This window comes from Magnolia sinica, chromosome 6, assembly GCF_029962835.1.
Source record: "Magnolia sinica isolate HGM2019 chromosome 6, MsV1, whole genome shotgun sequence".
Taxonomy (NCBI): domain Eukaryota; kingdom Viridiplantae; phylum Streptophyta; class Magnoliopsida; order Magnoliales; family Magnoliaceae; genus Magnolia; species Magnolia sinica.
Window position 1 is genome coordinate 63,802,474 of NC_080578.1, and position 24,258 is coordinate 63,826,731.

The 24,258-nt window shown below is 37.1% G+C and overlaps 1 protein-coding gene across 3 annotated transcripts; it reads left to right on the forward strand.

Moving 5' to 3' along the window:
• The first annotated feature begins 1,132 nt into the window (after positions 1–1,132).
• LOC131248810 (33 kDa ribonucleoprotein, chloroplastic) lies at positions 1,133–19,557 on the forward strand. 3 transcript variants are annotated; one of them, XM_058249281.1, is made up of 5 exons: positions 1,133–1,692; positions 3,703–3,804; positions 4,611–4,919; positions 5,008–5,112; positions 19,426–19,557. In XM_058249281.1, the coding sequence occupies exons 1-5, from the start codon at positions 1,252–1,254 to the stop codon at positions 19,462–19,464; spliced, it is 996 nt and encodes a 331-aa protein (XP_058105264.1). In that variant the 5' UTR covers positions 1,133–1,251; the 3' UTR covers positions 19,465–19,557. The 3 variants fall into 3 exon arrangements, with proteins under 3 accessions (XP_058105264.1, XP_058105263.1, XP_058105265.1); XM_058249280.1 differs by lacking the exon at positions 19,426–19,557 and adding an exon at positions 5,375–5,856; XM_058249282.1 differs by lacking the exons at positions 5,008–5,112; positions 19,426–19,557 and adding an exon at positions 5,375–5,856.
• The last annotated feature ends 4,701 nt before the right edge of the window (positions 19,558–24,258 follow it).

The following is a 24,258-nucleotide window of genomic DNA, read 5'->3' on the forward strand; positions in this document are numbered from 1 at the left end:
GAATGTTTTAATGGGAGGGTAATCCTTCTCAACTTTTGTGCTTGGTGTGGTCCACACAAGTCACAGATTGACTTGATTTTTAAGCCCTACGGTTACCATCGAATGGTGCATTTGACCGATGGGGTAGATGTTCGACACGCATCATAGTGGGCCCACACAGTTCGACCTCATGGGAAGTTCCCATGAGCGGGACCGCATAAAACCATTCCATTTCATTATATATATATATATATATATATATATATATATATATATATATATATATATATAATGAAATGCTTCTATTGAGCTCATGGGAACCTCCCATGAGGTCGAGCTGTGTGGGCCCACCATGATGTGTGTCGAACATTTACCCCATCAGTCAAATGCATCATTCCATGGTGGGCCTAGGGCTTAAAAATCAAGTCAATCCGTGACTTGTGTGGGCCACACCACATACAAAAGTTGAGAGGGTTTCCCTCCATTAAAACATTCCTATATATATATATATATATATATATATATATATATATATATATATATATATATATATAATGAAATGAAATGAGCTCATGGAAACTTTCCATGAAGTCGAGCTGTGTGGGCCTATCATGATACGTGTCGAACATTTACCCCATCAGTCAAATGCACCATTCCATGGTGGGCCTAGGGCTTAAAAATCAAGTCAATCCGTGACTTGTGTGGGCCACACCACATACAAAAGTTGAGAGGGGTTTCCCTCCATTAAAATATTCCTAATCATTTTTTGGGCCCACCGAGATATGGTACACAAATCTAGCCCATCCATTATGTGAGTCCCACTTGGATGAGGGGTCAAACTAAGTTTAAGACGCATCCAAATTTCAGGTGGGTCCCACAAAGTGCCTTTATATGTTTTAGGCATGTCTTCACATGATTTTACATGGTATGGCTCACCTAATTTCTTTATATGGCTGATGTTTGGATATCCCATAATTTAAAGGGGACCCATCAAATGCACAGTGATTATGTTCGACATACATCTTGGTGGGGCCCACACAGCTTGACCTCATGGGAAGTTCCCAAGAGCTCGACCGCATAGCTATATATATATATATATATATATATATATATATATATATATATATATATAAATAAAAGGAAGGGAAGAAAATCCAGAAAATTATACGAACAAAAAATATGATATCTGGCTCTGAATTAGACATGTAAGAGAGATAAAAACATAGGAAGCCCCCTTTCTTCATCTCTTCTACCTCTATTATTCCCTCCTTCATGCCTCCAATGGCAGCAGCAGCAGCCGCCTCTTCTTCCATGTCTGTTGGGAATTACTCCCTTTTTCTAAACAGGCTAACAGCCAATCTCTCCTTTCCTTCATCATCATCATCATCATCATCATCATCATCTACTGCTGCTACTAAAACAAGAAAACCCAAACCTCACCAGGTCCTCACTCACCCACAACCTCTTCTTCATCATCATCATCATCTCCATCTCCTTCCCTTTTTCAGCACCACCACCAGCAGCAGCTGCAGCTTTGTAGCAGCTTCTGCATATGACGATGCTGCAGTCAATGAGGAAGAAGAAGAAGAAGAAGAAGAAGAAGAAGAAGAAGAAGAGAAGAGGAGATTGTATGTAGGGAATCTTCCCTATTCGATGACCTCCTCCCAACTTGCTGACATCTTCCAAGAAGCCGGCCAAGTCCATGCTGTCGAGGTATCATAATCATCATTATTCATCACTACTAGTACTAGTACTACTACTACTACAAACACAAAAACCTCTATATATTTAAGGCTCTAGGAAGGAAATTTTACACATTCTAGCTACCAATTCCTCTTTTACAAGTTTCAATTTTTACATTCTGATTTTGGTCTCAACTTGTTATTTCTGTCCCTTTAGAAACAACTAACAATCCCACTAGATGTGCTTGGGGTCAGTCGATCAGAACTGCTTACCGAAAATCGACAATAGAGATCTATGTTTTTGGTATCCTGAGAACGGATTTCTGGTAACCTGAATTGTATATTCAGCCTTATCCGTCGTGGGGGCAAATATTGTTTTAAGATAAGTGAATCTGTAACAAACTTGAAGCCTCCTTCCTTCTCAATGTAATTACAGACTACATAACTAACAATATTAAGACAGTACTCCATTTTATTCTTTTTTTATGTTGATCTAGAGCAGATCATCAATCAATACTATATGAATGGTTGGGCTGGTCAGATATTTGATCAAACAGCTAGTGTGGCCATTTGGTTGCATCAAAACTACAAACAGTTGGCAGTAAAATATGCATCTAGATGTCAGTACCATTGGAGTTCCATGTGTTCTAGCTACACCAAAGCTATCACGATCAGAGAACAAAACACTCGAGCAAATACCATCTTAAGAAAGTGACTTCATAATGCAACTTGAAGCTGTGCTTTCCTTCTCAACTCAAATCTAGTCTACATAACTAACAAGCCTCCCAGTTACCTTAGGACGCCACTCTCAATTTTGCTAGATGGTTCGGTCTTATGCAACGGAGACTTTGAGAGCTATGCTGGTTAGGAGTGAGTGAGTTCAAGTTGAATGCTCTAAAAGGGCAAGGGGAAGGCCAAAAAGGATGTGGGTGGGTATGTGGAAGAGGCTTGATGACCAATGGTTTAACTAAAGTTATAGTTCTTGATAGAATGGAATGGTGGAACATGATTCATGTAGTTGACCCCAATTAGTAGGGAGGCTTTGATGACGGTGATGGTGATGATGAAAACTCTGGATTTAGCTATGACTGCAGTACAAGAAGAAAAGTTGCATGAGTCGAGCTTTTCCTCCAACACCCACTGACTGATTCCATGAGAAATGCGAGGAAATAACTTATGGAGGTCACTTAGCGCACAAGGGTCGTAGCAGCAAGAGAACCCACCTCACCACAAGGGATCAAGACTGTTGTCGCCAGATCCCCATAATGTTTACTCAACACGTCATCAATCCCAGATGGAACATGGCTTCCCAGAAGAGCATCCATCATAGTTTTGTTTGGAGAATCACCCAATTGACATTCTTCCTTGCCATTACTCCCATCTCCCCTACGTGCATCATTAATTCCTCGACTTCCACTTAACAGTCAACAATAAGATTGGAGTGCTAATTCCCGTGGAACTTTGGTCTTGAGCAGGACTAATCAATCATCATGAAGGTAATTCTTCAATTGATCAAATCCATTCCTTTCTAAAGCCCCCACGTAATGGCATAAGGAGTCATCTTCCAAAGAATGCTTATCCTTGTGTTAAATAGATTGGCTGACCACCTGCTAATCAAATTCTTAATAGAATCATTTAGGATTCCATTTCACCACAAACATTTGGAAAAGATAACCACCCCTTACAGCTCTAGCCCCTTGAAAATGGAGAAATAGATGATTGACAGTTTACTCATCACTGGCATATAGGGCACTTATTAGGGAGAACCATTCTTGAAGAAATGTGGGCCCCTGTGGAATCTACAGCCCGACACGTCCTCCTAAAGTGCAACTTGTCACTTCTGCCAACGAGAGAGCGAATTCCTTTTAACAACTCTCCACCCCCCATTGGAAGATTCCTTCCTGCTTCTGCAAAAGTTTTACCCGTGTTTTCCATCCTTACTCTTAAGCACTAAAAATAATTTTACTTATTTTTGTTTGTGCTACTTCCAACAAGAGAATGGTTAGATTCTTTTCTTTTATTTATTCATTTTATTTTCCAGATTGTTTATGATCGGGTGACTGATCGGAGCCGAGGATTCGCATTTGTGACGATGGGCAGTGTTGAAGAGGCCAAACAAGCAATTCGTATGTTCAATGGATCTGTAAGTTGAAGAAGAAATAGATGATGATGATGATGATGATAATAATGTTGGTAATGAGGATTGTTATTTCTCAGAAATACTTAGCGCTCGACTGAACAAATGGGCAACCACTGTATAGTGGAAAAATGGTTGGTGATATCATGCAGCAAAAATCTCCTCCTCCATTGGAAGACCTTAACCAACTGATTGGTTTATTTTTCTTAGGCTAACTGTCTATATGCAGGCCACAAATGGGATGGTTAAGATCATCCAGTGGAGATTTATTTTATTTTGTTCGGTGGACAAAGCCTGAACAGCCTGAATTTCCAAAAGCCGGACATGGCCACCTGTACAGTTTGCTGGGGCCAAATAAAAAGAAATTTTCAGCTGAGCAAATATCAAATGTTCAAATCTGGTTCAATGCTTTGGCATGGGAATACTGCCTGGTGCTCGATCTGAAGGAAGTGTTGAGGAGGCATCCTTTAGACAACCTAATTCATTGATATGGTGGGGCCCATCATGGTACTGGTCATGTAAATCCTGTATGAAAATGGATAGTTATCACCAATGGTAACTATCCATCAAGAAGAAGATATTCTTGGAGCATTTTCATGTATAACAGGCCCCCACTGTGTAAATAGTTTTGATTGCCAAAAGATGGGGGTGATACACTTACAATTTCTTGGACGGAGCAAATGTTCCATCAGACATAGTATGTCTCTTGTTAACTTGCTCTTATCTTGTCTTTTCTTTTTTTCTTCTAATCTTTATGATGCTAACTAGGGAAGGATGTTCCTCTTGTTTATGTTTTTGGTTTTTGATTGTAGCAAGTGGGGGGGCGGAGCGTGAAGGTGAATTTCCCTGAAGTACCACGAGGAGGAGAGAGAGAGATCATGGGGCCAAGAATTCGCAGCAGCTCCAGAGGCTATGTCGACAGCCCATACAAGGTCTATGCCGGCAACCTTGGGTGGAGGCTCACCTCTGAGACCCTCAAGGAGGCCTTTGAAAGTCAGCCTGGCTTGCTGGGTGCAAAGGTAATCTATGAGAGGGACAGCGGCAGGTCAAGGGGATTCGGATTTGTCTCCTTTGCCTCGCCAGAAGAGGCAGAGTCTGCAATTGACGCTATGAATGGAGTGGTAAGCTGAGTTCACCTACCTATGAAATTAGAATGTTCATCAAGAAATGTGAAGATTGTGCAATGGATATTGAAGTGGAAGTTTGCAGCATGTGTGGCGATTTAGCAGTACCATGCAAGATCAGAACCACTTACCAGGCAGGGCACCCCACAAGCTTGCCTTGGCTCAAAAGTCATGCTGTCCAACTAATCAGGTGGGTTTGTATACATATGGTAAGAATGGATATGAGAAAATGGCCAGCTGTCCATATTTCAATTACATGTGAGGACCAACCAGATTTTTGGGCCAGGGCATGTTCATGTTGGGTCACTGGATGAATGACCCAAATCTTATATTAATCTTGTCTTTGATCTTCCCTCTCACAAATCTCCTTTCACTTCTCTTTATTGTCTTAGTTTCTTTCTTTATTTTCTTTTTATTGTGAATTTAGCTTTGATGAATGAGTATGTTATTAGGAGGTGGAAGGACGACCTCTACGGTTGAGCCTAGCTGCTCAAAAAACCACCACGGCCGCAGCTACCCAGACCACCCAAGAAATCAGAACAGATACTGTAGGCAATGAAATGCAATCTACTGTTGCCTATTGATCAACCGTAATGAAGACTTGTCTTGATTTGGCGAGATCGAAACATCTTTCAATTGTAGATTTATCATCACTCTAACCCAACATTGGAGGATCTCTTGAGTCCCTGTCTTGAAATGCTCCAACCATTTCTATCATATGAAGCTTCTTTCAATTATTGAAGTGGTTCTGAATGGAGAGCTGCAACCCCAGACCAGAAGAGTTTTCTGAAGAGTCATCAGATGTTTGTAGCACACTCACTACCCCACATAAAACCCATCAAATTTCGATGATGGTTTATGAATGTTTTTATTGTATGATGAACAGAATCAATTCCACGTTCATCATATCGATTTTGGAAATTTTCTTTTGGAATGCTGATTGCTGGTGATTCTCTTTTTTACAACATCCTTAACAGTGACAAGTATCAGTAATTTGCTGTCATCATCATCATTATCATCTTAGCATCTCTTGGCAATTTGCAGTTGGCTCTTAAATGGTAGGATTAGAGAGAGTAATACAATAGCTGCTAAACGAATATTGAAATTCCTGTTTTAGTCAGGCTGACACTGAAACCATTGGCATGCCACCACAACCCACCCAGTCAGAGGAAGGAGTTAGCAAAATAGGGGGTCATGAAGGGACAGTAGCCAGGCATAATATTGATTAACTACTTAAATTATATTTACTCATTTTTAGCTTTATCTAGAAAGAAAGAGAAGAAGAAGAAGAAGAGAGAAATATGTATATTGTTAAAATTAAACACCATATATTTTGATATGTTGTTAACTATTAAATGCTATCATCTGTTGCATTGAGGGCCTTCTCATGTCTGAAATGCTCGTGGTGGTTCGACACCAATTTTGGGTGGCTTCATCCCTAGATATGTCACCCATGTATGGCTATCCAAACCATAAAATTTGTAAGTGCTTATATGTTTAGCACACATGGATTGTCAAATTTCGTAAGACAAAAGTGCTTCAAGTCAGATCGCAAGTATGTAATTACAACTACTCTTCATGCTTGAAGAATAACTCAAGATCGGCATATTTTCTCAAGTAGTCGAAGCCCGATTTCAAGACAAGTCAACGTTCAAGACAAGTTATCACATATATTTGCTAAGACACAGGTGGTATAACCCTTGAAAGACCTTAGGTTAGGTACTTCCAAAAATTCATTGATTTTGGATTTTTAATAGTGTGCTCTGGAGTTCGGCCAACCTAACTTCCTCGGCTAACCTAACTTTAAGTTTAGGTAAAATAACAAATTCTGTTGAAAATTCAGCAGCCTTAGTTTTGGTTCGGCTAGCCTAAGCTTGAAATTCGGCTAGCCCGAGTGAGTTCGGGTCAAATTCTAGCAATGCAAACTTTTGGATTTTGCGGGAATTTGGCCAGCTGAATTTGACCCCGGGCTAGCTGAATTTTGGATAAATCTTATCCTGTGCAATCTGATAGCCGTTGGAACGAATCCGATGGAATCTGGTCAGCCGAAGCTATTTTTATACTAGCCGAATTTCTAATCTTTTTCACTATAAATAGAAGCATTCTCTTATTCTAAATTACAACGAAAAATCACTCTAAACCTTTTGCAAGTGATAGAGAAGCTCAAGCCCTCAACAAGCTATTTGTGTGGTATCTATAATTTACTTTTAGCTTATTCAATTCCCTTTCTCAAATATCATTTCAATCTTATTCTAGAGAGTAATCTATACTCCTCTTTGAGATTTAAGAGAATTGAATCAAGTAGTATTTAAGTTTTTCATTTCTAAAATACTAAAGAACCCTATACTCTTTTGTTTGAGCGAACACTGTCTCATCTATATTCAAGAAAGAAGTTCATCTGCTACAAGCTTCTACTGCGTCTTCGAATCTAACATTTGAAGATAAATATTTTACTGTATTTCATTTTAGGTTTTCTGAGAAAGTCTGTGAAAATCATAGTGAGTTTTTATTTGTGATACCCCGTGAAAATCACGAAGTGATTTTTTATTTGTGATAGTCCGTCAAAATCACAAAAAGGGTTTTATTGTGGTGATCTCGTAAAAATCACAAGGAACCGTATTAAGTTGTTAAGGTGAACCTGTGAAAACCATGTTCTAGTGAAAGCCAAAATTACGAGGGTAGTAATTTTGAGAGTAGAGTAGGTGTGGTTGTTTTAAGCATAGAACCACTATAACTCATTGTGTATATGTAGTAAATGTTTATTTCCTTTTGGTGGTGGATATTATTTATTTCTTATAGTGAATGCTGTAATTATTTTATATTTTCTTGCTAGTTTGAAAAATTGATTTTAAAGACATTCGTGAAATAAGATTGTTCTACGAATTATTTAGAACCAATGTTTCAATACTTAGGCAATTGAGGTTTTGTATTATTCTCTAGGACATTGATAGCTCTCATTTTCAAGTGGTTTCAGAGAGGATTGCTCTTTTTTATTTTTTGGATTTACCTTATTGAGCTAGATCTAGAACTATAAGATGTCAAATTTTGAAAGTTTATCCATTACTAGGCTACCTCCCTTTAATAGCTCTAACTATTCATATTGGAAAGACAAGATGATGATTTTCTCCAAATTCATTGATGAAAGTGTGTGACAAGCTATTGTGACTAAATGGATCCCTCCTATGATAGAAGTAGTAGCTGATAATGGAATCATATCAATGAAAGAAACTGCATATAATTTTTAGAATGTTGTTTAGAAAAGTGAAAGCAGTGCAAATGCAAAAGCCTTAAATGCAATAACTTGTACTTTATCGCTAGATGAATTCAAAAGAATCATTTTGTGCGATACATCTAAACAAGCATGTGATATTCTTAAAATAATACATGAAGGAACAAACATTGTTAAAAAAAATCTAAAATTCAAATCATTACAACTAAAATTGAGGAAATACGTATGGAAGAAAATGAGTCTTTTATGGACTTCTATATGAATTAAATGACATAGTAAATTCCATGTGAGGTCTTGGAGATAGAATCCCTCAAAGTAAGGTTTGTGCAAAAATACTGCGATCACTTCCTGATAGGTTTAATTTAAAAGTTACTACTATATAGGAATTGAGGGATACAGATACCATGAAAGTTGAGGAGTTGGTTCTTTTCAAACTTATGAATTGAATTTCAAAGCTCCTAAACTCAAGTCCATTGCGCTCTTAAATCTTCTAAATTTAATTCAAAGGATTCTAATGTAAATTCTGATATTAAAGAAAATGAAAATGATATGACCATGTTAGCAAATAAATTTTATAGAATTTTCAAAAATAAGAAAAGAACAGATTTTAAAAAACCATTTGACAAAATAAAAGGAAATTCAAAAATTTGAAAATCTAAAATAAAAGACACTTAATGTTTCAATTGTTCTAAATATGGGTATCTAGCTTCTAAATGTCCTAAAAATGATAAATAGAGAGAGAAAAAAAAAGTCCATTGCGCTCTTAGATCTTCTAAATTTAATTCAAAGGATTCTAATGTAAATTCTGATATTGAAGAAAATGAAAATGATATGACCATGTTAGCAAATAAATTTTATAGAATTTTCAAAAATAAGAAAAGAACAGATTTTAAAAAACCATTTGACAAAATAAAAGGAAATTCAAAAATTTGAAAATCTAAAATAAAAGACACTTAATGTTTCAATTGTTCTAAATATGGGTATCTAGCTTCTAAATGTCCTAAAAATGATAAATAGAGAGAAAAAAAAAAAAAAAGGCATGATAACTTGTCACACCCCAGACTCGGTAACCGGACTCACAAGGAACCCGATAGTCGTTTCTAGCCGCAACAGCCTCCATAGTATCCCATTTTTTGGTCCTGAGGCAGGTCCCGATCCTGGGATCCCACAAGGAGGATTTCTATAACCGAATAATCATTTCCAATACGAGCATACCTAAGATCACAGCAAGTAAATCTCAAAAATAACAGAGGGACACATCACAAAATCCACTATAAATTTGAACTTTTATACGTACAAGGCTGAAAAGAAATACATCAGATAGCAAAAGAAGTAGGAAGAAGATCAGCAACACTGGGGGTCCTTCGCTCAACACCTATCCAAGCTCAGCTACTACGACGCCTGCTTAGAATCTCCTACACGCATTAATCATGCATAAGCTTATAGAAGCTTAGAGGGTGGTGGAAGTGGGTGACAATATTGCGCAGAAGAATAATATGAGGTATAGGAAGGATAACATGATCGATGATAATACCGCTAGCCTTACCAAGGCTTACCATGAATACAATGCAATGAGTTCTGGATGCCATACCAAGGCGATGCATAAAGGAGTTTATACAGCCGATGCAAATGCAATGCAAAGCGATGCCAGTGCTCATATCCAATCCACATATCAAGTACATTTCCAATCATAAGGAAATCACCGGGGTCCAGTACACTGCTAGATGACTGTCGCTCTACAGACCCGCACAGTCAAACGAGCATAAGAGACCTCACTACCAGCCCCTGGTCAACCAATCACCAGCAAGGCTCGACGGTAGCGGACCCATTCACGAGCTGGTCAAACTCGGCTTAGCTATTGTCCTTTTTCTCTCAGGCGGGTAAGGCCACATCCTTACCCAACCGACTACACGACAATGGGAGTCGCAGCTTAACGGTATGAGGCCTTCATGCGCTCATAGTTTCCACTCGGTTACGATGTTGGGGCAGATCCTTGGTACCATAGAAGTTTTAGAAATTTCACCCATGGGCATCTTATGCACCCGATATGCTTAAGTAACATTTTCGGTGTCCACACATACGACCATCCATGAGTGTCCTTGTGGAGGCGAGGCCCTGAGAAGCAAGGGCAGTATTATCATGAAATGCGATGTCAATGCATGAGTCACGTATGCAGATCATGCACTAGCTTCAAGCACTCAATGTGCACAAGGGGAAAAACTCCATCCCTCAATCATATCAACTCAATGACCACACACAATGCGTTCCATTCACGCAGATGATATATGTGGGTCATAATGGTGTAAGTGCGCTACTCAGTGATGACAACATGGAACATATTCCTCCTTCCTATGGAGGGACAAGGTCTAGATACATAGACATGTACTCAAGGAGAAGTTTCCTAGTGGGGGCCCAATACTCTGGGTTAGCCCACAAGCTAAGAGGGTCATGAGAGCCCAAGGAAAAATCGGTCCTAGCAAGGGTCCAAGGTGAGCCTTCAACCACCTGTAACAACCCTATGGGCCTACCTTAGGGCCACCAAGGATGACCTCCAACCTCAACTGGGTCCCAAAAGGTAGCCCACAATCTACACGCATATTAGGCAAGACCCAAGGCCTAAACAATCTATGGCCTAGTGGACTACACACCAAGGCCAACACATAGGCCACATGGTGGGCCCTCAAGCAATGTTTGGGCCTAAACATAAAGGTCATAAGTCCACTCATTGTGGTAGGCCTAACAGGCAGCCCATTATTCCAACCATATGGGCAATTCTTACATTTAAAACAAGTGAGTTAGGCCTCACATCTTGGCCCATGTATGGGGTTAATTTAATGGGCAACCAAGGGCCCAACTACTTGAGTATTTGACCCATAAAACCCATCACAATAGTGTATTAAATATAGGCCCGAAGGTCAGGGTCCTATCAAGAAAGTTCCAGGACAATGGGCCTAAGAAACCCAACAAGGACTATGAATATTGGCCCAATAAAAACCCATTTGAAATGGGCCTTAAGCATGCACTAATTAAGCCCAAAATCTAATTGGGAATAGGGTAAGATATGTGTAATAATGTCCCTAAACCTGGTGGGCCATGCTGCTCCAAAACATATATTTGTGGATAGCAACCTTGGGCCTAATGCTGAAATTCCAGCCCACTCATTATCTGGGCTTGCTGAAAATTCAATAAAAATTTATTTATACAATTATTTTAATCTCTAGTGGCCCATTCAAGTCACAAAGGGTCCCACCAGATGAAGGAGTGAATAAAACATATAAATCGGGTGGGCCATGCTGCTGGACTGGATGTCCAGCAGCAGCCCAATGGGCTGGGCGTCCCATGGTGGGTGGTCCAAGGGCTGGGACATCCCTCCCTTGAAGTACATCAAAGTGGGTCCCACATGTGAACATTTCACAAGGGAGATGGGCCACACACATGTGGTCTACAACATGGAGAATGGCATGGACAAAACACACATTATAGTGGGCCTTAGGAGGGTGGACGGTCAGCCCATGGCTGGACGCCAGCCCTGCTGGAACGTCTAGCTATGGGTTGCCATTCCAACAGCCATACTTCTATTTTTTTAGGTGAAATTGGTGGCTTTCTGAGGTGAAATTGGTGGCCCACATCCCAAAGGTGGGTCCCAACATGATGGGCCACAAGATGGGCCATTTGGAGAGCCATAAGCCCAAGCAAATCATGGAGAAATCTCATGGACAACAAGTTAGAAATTTAAAATTCTGCTGTATAAAACATTGTTGTCCATACAATGTACACACCAAAAGGTGGGCCCAAACTTCACCTAGGAGGGGAGGGATGAGTGTTTGACATTTTTTCCCATAAAATACAGCAAGGTGGGGTCCACAAAAGTGGCCACCCTGTCAGCAAATCAATCTGAAATTTTTGTTTTCCCCTCCATATATAGGGTTGGACGGTCCAACAAGGTGGACCGCCCACCCCCCTTTAGGCCTCCTTTTGGGTGCCATTGCATGGGCCATTTGACGTGTGATCCATCACACTTCAAGGAGGGGTCCACTCCATATTACACCCCACAATATCAAGAAAAATAGTGGAAATCATAATCCAAATCCATGCCAAACATTAACTATAACAGTCCATGCAACAGTCAAGATTTTTAGACAGCTATATATGGCTGGACATATCAGCCTATATATATATATATATATATATATATATATAGACACACACACACACACACACACAACAAATAAAAGGATGTGTGACCTTCCTTAGTGGGCCCCACACATGTCCAGATCAAGAACTTAAGTTAGGACACTTGCATCCATCAAATAAGGTGTCCAAAAACCATGAAATCGGTGGTAGGGGCGTCCCACCCTTATTGAATTTTTGGGAACGTCCCAGGCCCACCAAGTGGGCCACACACATCACCATCCATAAATAAAGGAAAAGAGAGGAAGAAGGACGATCCGGCCATGGAGATAGGGCCTCGCCACTAATGGGCCCTACCAAGAACAATCAAACACATAGATCTACATTGATTTACATTTACAATCATAAAACCAACACATGCATGATCTATATCTACAATGGATGGTTGGGATGCCATTCCAACAAAATATTAAGGTCTAGATGACCTTAGGATGTTGTAGATCATATGATACATCATGATGGGGTCCATGGAGAATGGCCCCATCATGGAACATGGCATGTATGTAGGATGGGCCAAAGGGCCGCATCCATGGGATCAAATGGGATCCCCACCATGGATTGGTGGGTCCCATATGATCCATCCATGAAGAAATAATAAGATTAAAGGATAGAAAGGAAATCAGCAAAAACATAGTCACCTACATGCAATCCAACTCTCAAACTTTCACACCATGAAGATCTTGGAGCAAGGAAGAGATTTTGATGGTTGAGATGTGTTTTTAATGGTTGGATTTGAGGGGTTTTAGAACAGAGGGCTAAAGAAAAGGGAAAGAAAGGGACGTTGGGAGAGAGAGGTTTTGCTAGCTTGGAGGGAAAATGAAAATGAGGGAGAGATGGAGGGATTTTCTAGAAATGTAATAATGAGTTGTAAGAAAAGGCAATGATTCCCTATGGGAGGAGAAAACAATGTTATAGGCTAGGATAGGTTTTGTATAGTATGTGGGGTTGGGTGGTGTTTGTTATGGAACTTTTGTGTAGTGTGTATAGTGTGCCTTGGAACTTATGCCAAGGGTGGTGGTCCACATGCATCATATCTATGTGAGCCACATGATTAACAGTCATTCAATGAAATGTTCATAACTTTTGATCTATATATTAGATGGACACACAAGACACGTCGTCGGAACCGCAACGACGATATGAACAAGATGACATAGGTCTCAGGTTGATCCGAGTCGGGTCAACGTGACTGGACTCAAGGATGACCGCAAGCACTATTTGAGGGTCGTGGGTAGCCGGGATTCGACTGGTAAGACCGCGGGACCAAGAGAAATGAAATGCATACCTACATACACACATGCACACACACAAGAACTCAGGTCGGGTCTTACATAACTACTTGGGATGAATCATCAGAATCTGAAACTAATTTAGAAATTGACGAATCAGACCAAGAAAATGCAAATGAATTGAAAGCCTTTATGATTATAGCCAGAATCACTTCTTCAGATGATTGCGATATGTCTGATTATGAAACTCCAAGAAGTGACTCTAAAAATGAAGATGATCTTCAAGATGCATATGATGCCCTATACAGAGAAAGTTGCAAGATTGCTGCTAAATTGAAAATTCAAAAAGAAAATTATGCTAAACTACAATTAGAACTTGAAAAAGTTGTTTTAGAAAAATCTTATTTTTCTGATTGTTTTGAAAAGACTAAGTTAGATTTGAGTTTAAAGATTTCTTAATTGCAAAAACTTAAATATGAAAATGAGAAATTAAAACTTAAAGTTTCCTCCCTTCAGAGTTCAAAGGATACTTGAAAATATACCCTTGGTGACTAGAAACTTGAAAAATTGTTAACCTTATCTCGAAGATGTGGTGACAAGTCTGGATTGAGTTATATTAAAAATAACTCTTTGAAATCTAAGGATTTTGCTCCTACCTTTGTAAAAGGAGAATCCTCAAACTCTAAAATAGATACTTTAAAAGAATCAAACTATAAAAGGAATGACTTCAAAAATTCAAAACCTTTTCAAGACTCTAATATATATATAAAAAAAAAAATAGCGTCAATTACCATAAATATCAAAGGAATAATAATAGAAATCCTCCTTTAGCTGATAAAATTGTGGATTTGCTTAAAGAGCTATTGAAATCTAACTCTGGTACGACTAGAGTATATAGAATCAGGAAAAATCATAACTGCCAAACACAACAAAAAGAAAAAGATCCTCCTAAACCTAGAACCATAATGAAATGAGTTCCAAAGGTTAAATGTCTTGTAATCCACACAGCTTTCAAAGAAAGTAGCTATTCAAGATGGTAACTGGATAGTAAATGTTCAAGACACATGACAGGTGATAAGGCTATACTCTCAAATATCAACCAAATAAATGTGGCTTGGTTACATTTGGAAATGGAAACAACTGCAAGATTATTGGCCAAGGTAATGTACAACTTCCCAACTTACATCTCTTTGAAAATGTTCTATATGTTGAATGGCTAAAATATAATTTTCTGAGCATATATAAGATCTGTGATAATAAACATAGCGTAAAATTTTCAGATCACGGATGTGAGATAATTAATGAGAAAGGACATGTAATATTAAATGGTCGCAAAACTTCTAAAAATTGCTATATAATTAATGACTTTTGCTCAACAAATCATTCATGCTACATGGTCCAAATAGACAAGACTGAACTATGACATCAATATCTTGGACATGTAAATTATAGAGATCTATATAAATTGAGCAAAAGAGATCACTTACATGGCCTACTTAAACTGAAAAAGATGGAAAAAGTATGTGGCGCCTGTCAAATAGGCAAGCAAATTAGGGGTAGTCACAAGAAAGTGACTCCTTAGCCACAACAAGACCCCTTGAACTTCTCCATATGGATTTAATTGGACTAACTATAACGGAGAGTAGAAGCGAAAAGAAATATTTTCTAGTTGTAATTGATGACTACACTAGATATTCTTGAGTAGCCTTTCTGAGAGAAAAGTTAGATACTCTTGACGAAGTCAAAAAACTTATAAAACACATTCAGACTAAAAAAGAGATATCTGTGATTAGAATTGGAAGTGATCGTGGAACTTAATTCGAAAATAGAAATTTTGAAAAATATTGCAATGACCATGGAATACTGCATGAAATCTCTGCTCTAAAAACACCTCAGCAAAATAGGGTTGCTAAAAGAAAAAACAGAATTTTGCAAGAAATCACCAGCGTAATGCTAAATAACATGAATTTACCTAAATATTTATGGGCTGATGCTGTTAGTACTGCATGTTATATAATTAATCATGTTTACATCAGAAAAGTTAAAAATAAAACAACTTATGAATTATGGTTTAACAAAAAGACCACTGTCAAAAGTGATGAGGGAATATTTCTTGGTTATACTCTAAATAGTCGAGCACACTGAGTACTTAACAAAAGAATTGAGGTTATACAAGAATTGATAAATGTTGTAATAAATGATCGACCGATCACACCCAATCTTGATCAAGATGATGATGATATCAACTTAGTTAATCTACCTGAATCTTCATCTAAATCTGATAATACTGAGTTCAGGTTAGTCAAAGACCATCTGACTAATCAAATACTAGGTAATCCTCGCACTGGTGTTCAGACAAGAAGACAACTTAAAAATATATGTAATAATGTATGCTTTACTTCCCAAATTGAATCGGGTAATGTAAATGAGGAACTTGCTGATGAAGGTTGGATAATGGCCATGCAAGATGAATTAAATCAATTTGTTAGAAATGATGTATGATATTTGGTTTCCAGACTTTCTGACAAACATGTGATTGAAACCAAGTAGATTTTTAAAAATAAAACTAATGAAATGATGAATATTATAAGAAATAAGGTACGACTGGTTATACAAGGTTATACTCAGATTGAAGGTATTAATTACGATGAAACCTTTGCACTAGTTGCGCGTCTTGAATCAATTAGATTATTTATTTTCATTGCATGTCATAAAAAATTCAAAATATATCAAATAGATATAAAAAATGCTTTTCTAAATAGTGATCTAAATGAGAAAATTTACGTTGAACAACCAAAGGGTTTTGAAGATCCCAAACTTCCCGATCATGTTTACCGTCTTAAAAGGCTCTTTATGGTCTAAAACAAGCCCCCAGAGCATGATATGAAAAGTTGACTAAATTCTTACTTAGTCATAATTTTGTTATGGGTAGTGTTGACAAAATCCTGTTTGTCAAGAAATATAATGATAATATCTTGATCGTTCAAATACATGTTGACGACATTATCTATAGATCTACGTGCGCTAATTTATCTATTGAGTTTGCAAATCTTATGAAATTCAAGTTTGAAATGAGTATAGTCTGCGAATTAAACTATTTCCTTGGATTACAAGTCAAACAACTTGAAGATGACATATTTATCTCTCAAACCAAATATGCATTGAACCTTGTAAAGAGGTTTGGTTTTGAAATTGGTAAGAATTTTAGCACTCCTATGAGTATGATTCTTAAATTCTCAAAAGATGAATCAGGTAAAAGTGTAAACTCTCGACTATATCCTAGTATGATTGGTAGTCTTCTTTATTTAACTGCTAGTAGACCTGATATTTTATTCAGTGTTGGCATTTATACTAGATATCAATCGGATCCTAAAGAATCTCACATATTCGATGTCAAACGGATAATCAGATATGTCGCAAGTTCTGTGAACTTAAGCTTATGGTATCCACATGATACGTTTGTACAAATTGCAAGTTATATTGATGCAGACTAACAAGTAATGTGGATGATAGAAAATCTACCAGTGGTGGATGTTTCTATGTTGGAAATTGCTTAGTATCATGGCTTAACATGAAACACAATTTCGTATTACTTTTCACTGCAGAGGCTGAATATATTGCTGTAGGGAATGCTTGCACTCAGCTAATGTGGATGAAAAGAATGTTAGCTAATTATGTCATTACGTAAGATACGATGATCTTGTATTACGATAATTCTAGTGGAATAAATATCTCTAAAAATCTAATTCAGCATTCTCATACAAAGCATATTGACATAAGATATCACTACATTCGAGAATTAGTTGAAGTTGAGACTATCACGCTGGAATACATTCAAACTAAGAGGCAGCTTACAGATATACTGACTAAGCCGCTTGACAATGTTAAAATTTTAAATTTGAAGCATGATATTGGACTCTACATTGTTAAATAGTTATTCTTTTCTTTACCTTTATTTATTTATTTATTTTGTTTATTTGTAATTAAGAGATGCATGAAAAGAATAATGAAAAATAAGAATAAATTTATATATATATATAATTTTTTTGGGGATTTTTTTGGTCAGTCCATTGCTGACCGAAAAATTCAGCCAGCTGAAGTGCGCGTTGGTGAACAAAAAGGGAAAAACCCTCAAATTTTTCATTCTCCTCTTCTTCTTCGGCTAGCAGATGCTCCATTCGATTAACCCATCATCCCAACTCTCTTGTAAGTGGTTTTATTTAATTTTCCTTCAAGATTTAACTTGTTCATTCCTAGATTTTCAAGTTCATGTAAGTTTTTCTTCATCATGAAACCCTTTTTCTTGTTGGGTTTTCCTCAAAATCTAATCTACATTTTTCATTGTATTTTTCTTGTGCTATCAAATGGAACCAAGAGCTAAAAGAATTGCACGTAAGGCATGAGCTGGTTCATCTTTCCGATCGATCCCTCTTTGTGAACGGTCATTACGTTCATCGGAGGATGACCCGAAAAATTTTTGGGATTTTCACATAAGAAATATTATTATTGAAAGATCAGTGAATGTAGACCATATTGGTCGTTTTGGTCTCGTAGAAATCCTTTCTGAGGTTGGATGGGAAAAGATTTTGCATTGGGGTGGGACGGCTTATCAGTCCATTGTGCAAGGCATGTTTGCCTCGATTTGTGATGTGTCTCTTAATGAATTAATTTTCTCAATTAAATTTTTAGAGGAGACAATCATCATTATGCTTTCCATTATTTTTGCTTTAATGGACATTGACATAGCAAAAGATGGAATACCTATCGCAACACTTTAAGAGAAAACGATTAACTCTGAAAAACAGTCGATTACAAGGGCATTGTGTAGTTTCAATGCGGAATGGCAGTCCGACAACGCCTTGCCCTCGAACAAATTATTTCCTAAATACCGAATTCTGCATCGCATCTTTACATCAAATGTGTATCCTAGAGCTGGGAATAAGACCGATCTTACTCCTTTTATGCTTCGTGTTTTCCATACTGTTGTCACTGGTATACATATTTACTTACCTTCGTTGATGTGCTACATCATCATTCAATTTCGTTTGCATCCTAGGCATAGGTCGATTTCATTTGGAGACCTTATGTTTTGTCTTGCATTTCACTACAATGTCCAAATCTCTTCGTTTGAAGCGCCAGAATCCGAACTCCCCTTCAATAATTCAAATGTGAATATGATGAACCTCACTCCATTACCTGAACAGAGAGAAGATCAAGAAGAACCTCAACAGGCTGATACCACCATAGATGATATCTTTAATGACTTAGAAGATTCAAAAGATCTAGCTGACTCTGAATACCATCCATCTCAATTTAATGAGAGGTTATCTGCATTAAAGGAGAAAGTTGATGCTCTGCAAGTATCTCAGGCATATTAGCCCAAACCAAAAAATCTACTATGAAGTACATGAGAAAGTACTTCCATCAAATCAATCGGAGTTTACGGATTAATGATCCTTCGATGCCTGCACCATCCTCATCAGGGTCAGAGTAAGCTAAATTTGCTTATTTTCTTTGCTTGGATCTGTACTAAACAATATTTGGATGATTTGCTTAGATATTGTGGATGTTTGGATGATTTATCCTTATGTTAGATTGTGGATGTATGGATATTTTATTTACACTGTCTTATATAGTGTTCCTTATTTTGATGTTATATACTTCTTGAAATTCTTGAGATTTTAATCTTTCGCATTTTTGCTTATTGTTATATCATATGATTTGTTCTTCCTTTGTCAACTTGTGACAAAAAGGGGGAGAAATTAGTGTGTGTATGCTATGATTATGCCATGATTAAGGAATTATTTGTGCTACATTTTATTTATTTTTTGCATAATTTATGTGTATTTCTTAGGGGGAGCTACATGCTACGCTACTGATTAAGGATTACTAGGATGGAGGACAGCTTTAATATTATTAATCTTGTGAATGATTGTGATCATGAAAGTTAGTGGATGTATTGTGTATGTTGTGTGTTTTGTCACGAAATTGACAAAGGGGGAGATTGTAAGTGTTTATATGCTTAGCACACATGGATTGTCAAATTTCGTAAAATAAAAATGCTTCAAGTCAGATTGCAAATTTGGAATCACAACTACTCTACATGCTTGAAGATCAACTCAAGATTAGCTCAAGATTGGCACATCTTCTCAAGTAGTCGAAGCCCGATTTCAAGACAAGTTGTCACAGATATTTTTTAAGACATAGGCAGTATAACCCTAAAAAGACATTAGGTTAGGTACTTTCAAAAATTCATTAATTTTGGGTTTTTAATAATGTTTTTGCTCAACTTTTGATTCGACCAACCTAACTTCCTCGACTAACCTAACTTCAAGTTCGGGGAAAATAACAAATTCTGTTCAAAATTCGGCCAACCTAAGTTTTGGTTTAGCTAACCTAAGCTTGAAATTTGGCTAGCCCGAGTGAGTTCGGATCAAATTCCAGCAATGTAAACTTTTGAATTTTGCAGAAATTCGATCATCCGATTGGCTGACCTCGGGCCAGCCGAATTTTAGATAAATCTTATCCTGCGCAATTCGATAGCCGTTAGAACGAATCCGGTGGAATTCGGCCAGCCGAAGCTATTCTTATGCTAGCCGAATTTCCAATCTCTTTGGCTATAAATAGAGGTCTTCTCTCATTTTAAATTACAACGAAAACTCACTCTAAACCTTCTGCAAGTGAAAGAGAAGCTAAAGTCATCGGCAAACTATTTGTGTGGTATTTATAATTTATTTTTAGCTTATTCAATTCCCTTTCTCAAATTTCATTTCAATCTTATTCTAGAGAGCAATCTATACTCCTCTTTGAGATTTAAGAGAATTGAATCAAGTAGCATTTGAGTTTTTCATTTCTAAAATACTATAGAACTCTATACTCTTTTGTTTGAGCGAACATTGTCTCATCTAAATTCAAGAAAGAAGTTCCTCTGCTACAAGCTTCTACTGCATCTTTGAATCTAACATTTGAAGATAAATATTTTACTATATTTCATTTTACATTTTCTAAGATAGCCTGTGAAAATTGTAGTGAATTTTTATTTGTGATAGCCTGTTAAAATCACAAAAGGGGTTTTTATTATGGCGATCTCATAAAAATCACAAGGAACTATATTAGGTTGTTAAGGTGAACTTGTGAAATTCATGTTATAGTGAAAGCCAAAATTACGAGGGTAGTAATTTTGGGAGTGGAGTAGGTGTGGTTGTTTTAAGCGCAGAACCACTATAACTCCTTGTGTATATGTGGCGAACGTTTATTTCATTTTGGTGGTAGATATTATTTATTTCTTGTGGTGAATGCTATAATTATTTTATATTTTCTTGCTAATTTGAAAGATTGATTTTAAAGACATTCGTAAAATAAGGTTGTTCTGCCTGATATTTTAGATGAAGGTTGTCTTACGAATTATTTAGAATCAATGTTTCAATACTTAGGCGATTGAGATTTTGTATTATTTAGTTATTCTGCTTTTATTTCGATTATTTGACATTGTCCTATTCACCCTTCCTCTAGTACATCGATATCTCTCGTTTTTAAAATTGTTGGGAAAAATCATCCCTAGATTTCTCACCCATGTATGCTTATCCAAACCATCAAATTGATGGGAACATCCTTAATATAGTATATCCCAAAAATCACATTTATTAAGCAATCCTAGCCATTCGATTCACAACTATCAATGGAATGTTTAAAAGTAAAATATTGTGGTCTGAATTCCAAAACAAAATCAGATGGTTACTAGCATTTTCTAAGTGTAATGTTTGTGGAAGTGGTTTGGCTATTGGTCGGTGCTCTCAGGGCTCCACCATTATGTATGCGTTTCATCCATGCCGTCCATTCATTTTTCCAGATCATTTTATAGTTTGAGCCTGAAAACGAGGTAGATAAAAATATTAAGTGGACCACATCACAACTAACAGTGTTGATTGAACACCCACCATTAAAAACTTCTTGGGGGCCGTAAAAATATTGGATTAAGCTGATATTTGTTTGTTTTCCCTTCATGTAAGTCTGTATGACCTAATTAAAAGGTTGGATGTCAAATAAACATTACAATGGCCTTAGGAGATTTTTAACAGTCGACATTCAATCAATACTATTTACTTGTGGTGTGGTCCACCTGATATTTAGATCTGCCTCATTTTTGGGGTCAAGACCTAAAATGATTTGGAAAAATGGAAGTACGGTTTAGAAAACACATACATTATGGTGGGCCCCACAGTACTGATCAGTAGCCAGTGGCTACTGGTTGCGTTACTAGCTAAACAACGTCCAATGTTTGTATGATGCTCAAGCACAATTGGGTCAGAGGTTTGGCCGGTGTAGATTGCCTTACAACTATGTCATGTGTACCATTCAAGATTCATCAACATTTTTAAAGTGGCGGTGAGCCATCATGGTTGGCTAGCCTCAGAACAATTCAAGATGTACAAGCAAATCATCAACAAGTAGCATATGAGAAATAATGTTTCATGAGGACACAAGTACAAAACTTGTTGATTGTAATTAACTTATGTAATAGACTACTAGATAACACTCATTTATCATTAACCTATGTAATAGTTTATTACAATGTGCATACGGGAGTATTGTGCTCTCGTCCCAGGTTGCCCATAACTTCCATCATAGATCTGAGAAATATGACAATACAACATTCAAATGGACGACATGCGTAAACCACATGGCACTACAAGAAAAGCCACCTCTACCGGCGGTCAAAAGCGCTGCTAAAAGCCCAAAAAGCACGGCAATATTTTTATGGGTGTATTGACAAAACTTTTGCCAACGCTAACCAAATTTTAGCGGCGTTTATATGAGCGCAGGTAAATGTGTACACTTTTGGCACCCATTCTGACTTCACCGATGCTTTTGGTGGCCGCTAGTATTTCTAAAGAAGCACCGATATAAGTGAAAAAAGCACCGGCAAAAGCCATCCAAGCGCCGCTAAAAGTATTGCAAAGCAGATTCCTGGACACTTTTAATCACGGAAAAGCGCCGCTAAAGGTATATATAAGCGCCGGTAAAAGTCTTTAGAAGGGCTGTATAGATTTAACAAGCCTCAATGCAGGCCAGTAATTTATTTATTTTTTTAATTCAATTGAAACCTGTATTTTTTTTTTAATATTTGGAATATAAAAATGTTACAATACAATTAAAACTAAATATTAAACAAAATGTACATTACTTCACAATAAAAAATATATATAATATTTACAACAATAAATTGAAAATGGCCTCGAATAAATTATTTAAAAAAAAAAAAATCCTCCATGTGCATGGCCTACTCCTAGCACGAGTAGCGTCAAAAGGCTGAAGTGCTTGTAGGCCTAAATTTAGGCACAATTGATTAAAATCCTATACACAAGGTTAAAAAAAAAAAAAAAAAACAGAGTCAAAAAGTGGCATTCCACAAAGATAGAATAAATGAATTAAAAAATAAGTCATTAATTACAAGGTTGAAACAATATAACAAAGTTATTAATGGCTAGATGGGCCATTCAACAGACAACATTAAACAATTTAACCAACCAGTTTTTTTTCTTTTTGTTTTTCCATAAAAAATTGAACCAACTAGTTTTAATACTACGAACTGTTTTTTGCAGTTATTGATATGCTACGAAACTTAAACACAGCAAAAAATGTCAGTGTTAAAAACATACAAGGTATCAAATGATAGTGTTTTGGTCAGTTGTCCATGTTTTGGCAATCCCTTCAACAAGTTGATATCTAACTAGGAATTATTACCTCGGGTGGAAAAATGATAACGGGTTCAACTCAGTTTTTCTTTCTGAGCACCCAAACAGTCCGTAAATCAACTAAATGTCAATACAAGGTTACTTCCAAACGTACCATTATATAGCTCTGTTGTATTACTAACAAACAAGGCTTTGTATCTCTGTGCATGTTTGGATGACAAGATGAGCATGGGAAGACTTGAGCTATATGAATAAGGAAGCTATGGTTAGTGTCCACACAAGTAGCTGTAGGTAGTAGTTTGGGAGCTTAGGTGAAAGTGCATTTACACTGATAATCATGGTGAGCCCTCCATATATTATTTAGGTTCATCCTAATGCATGTACTCGATCCATACCAGAAACACAGGAAAAGCAGTTTGGATATGCATGGCAACTCATTCCTCTTTCATATTCGGTTCAATTTGAACAACAGTCTGCACATGGAGTGAGCTAGTAGGAGAGGTTGCAGTATTTTAGCTTGATTGGATATCAACATCTTCTGTTTGGATATGCATGGCAGCCCATTCCTCTTTCATATTCAGTTCAATTTAAACAACAATTTACACATGGAGTGAGCTAGTGGGAGAGGTTGCGGTATTTGAGCTTGATTGGATATTAGCATCTTTTGTTGGTTGCACAACAATTTGGGCAAATTCATCTTATGTTGATGCATCCCTTGTTCTTTCTCCACATATCTTTTTGAATTTATTAAAATGATAAATTTATTAAAATCATAGGAAATACAAGCTTTTCCATAATTTCAATTTCGGTACCATAAACATTAGTCTTTTAAGAGAAATACAAGCTAAGTTTGCAAAAATATGGTAAAGCATAATGCATGAAGCTTTTATCAAATTATGGAAAAATGGTAATTAATAATCTAGGAGTAATTAACCATCATTCGAGCCTTTAATGACTTTGCCTTAGCTTCCACTGCTTTCACACCTCCGGAA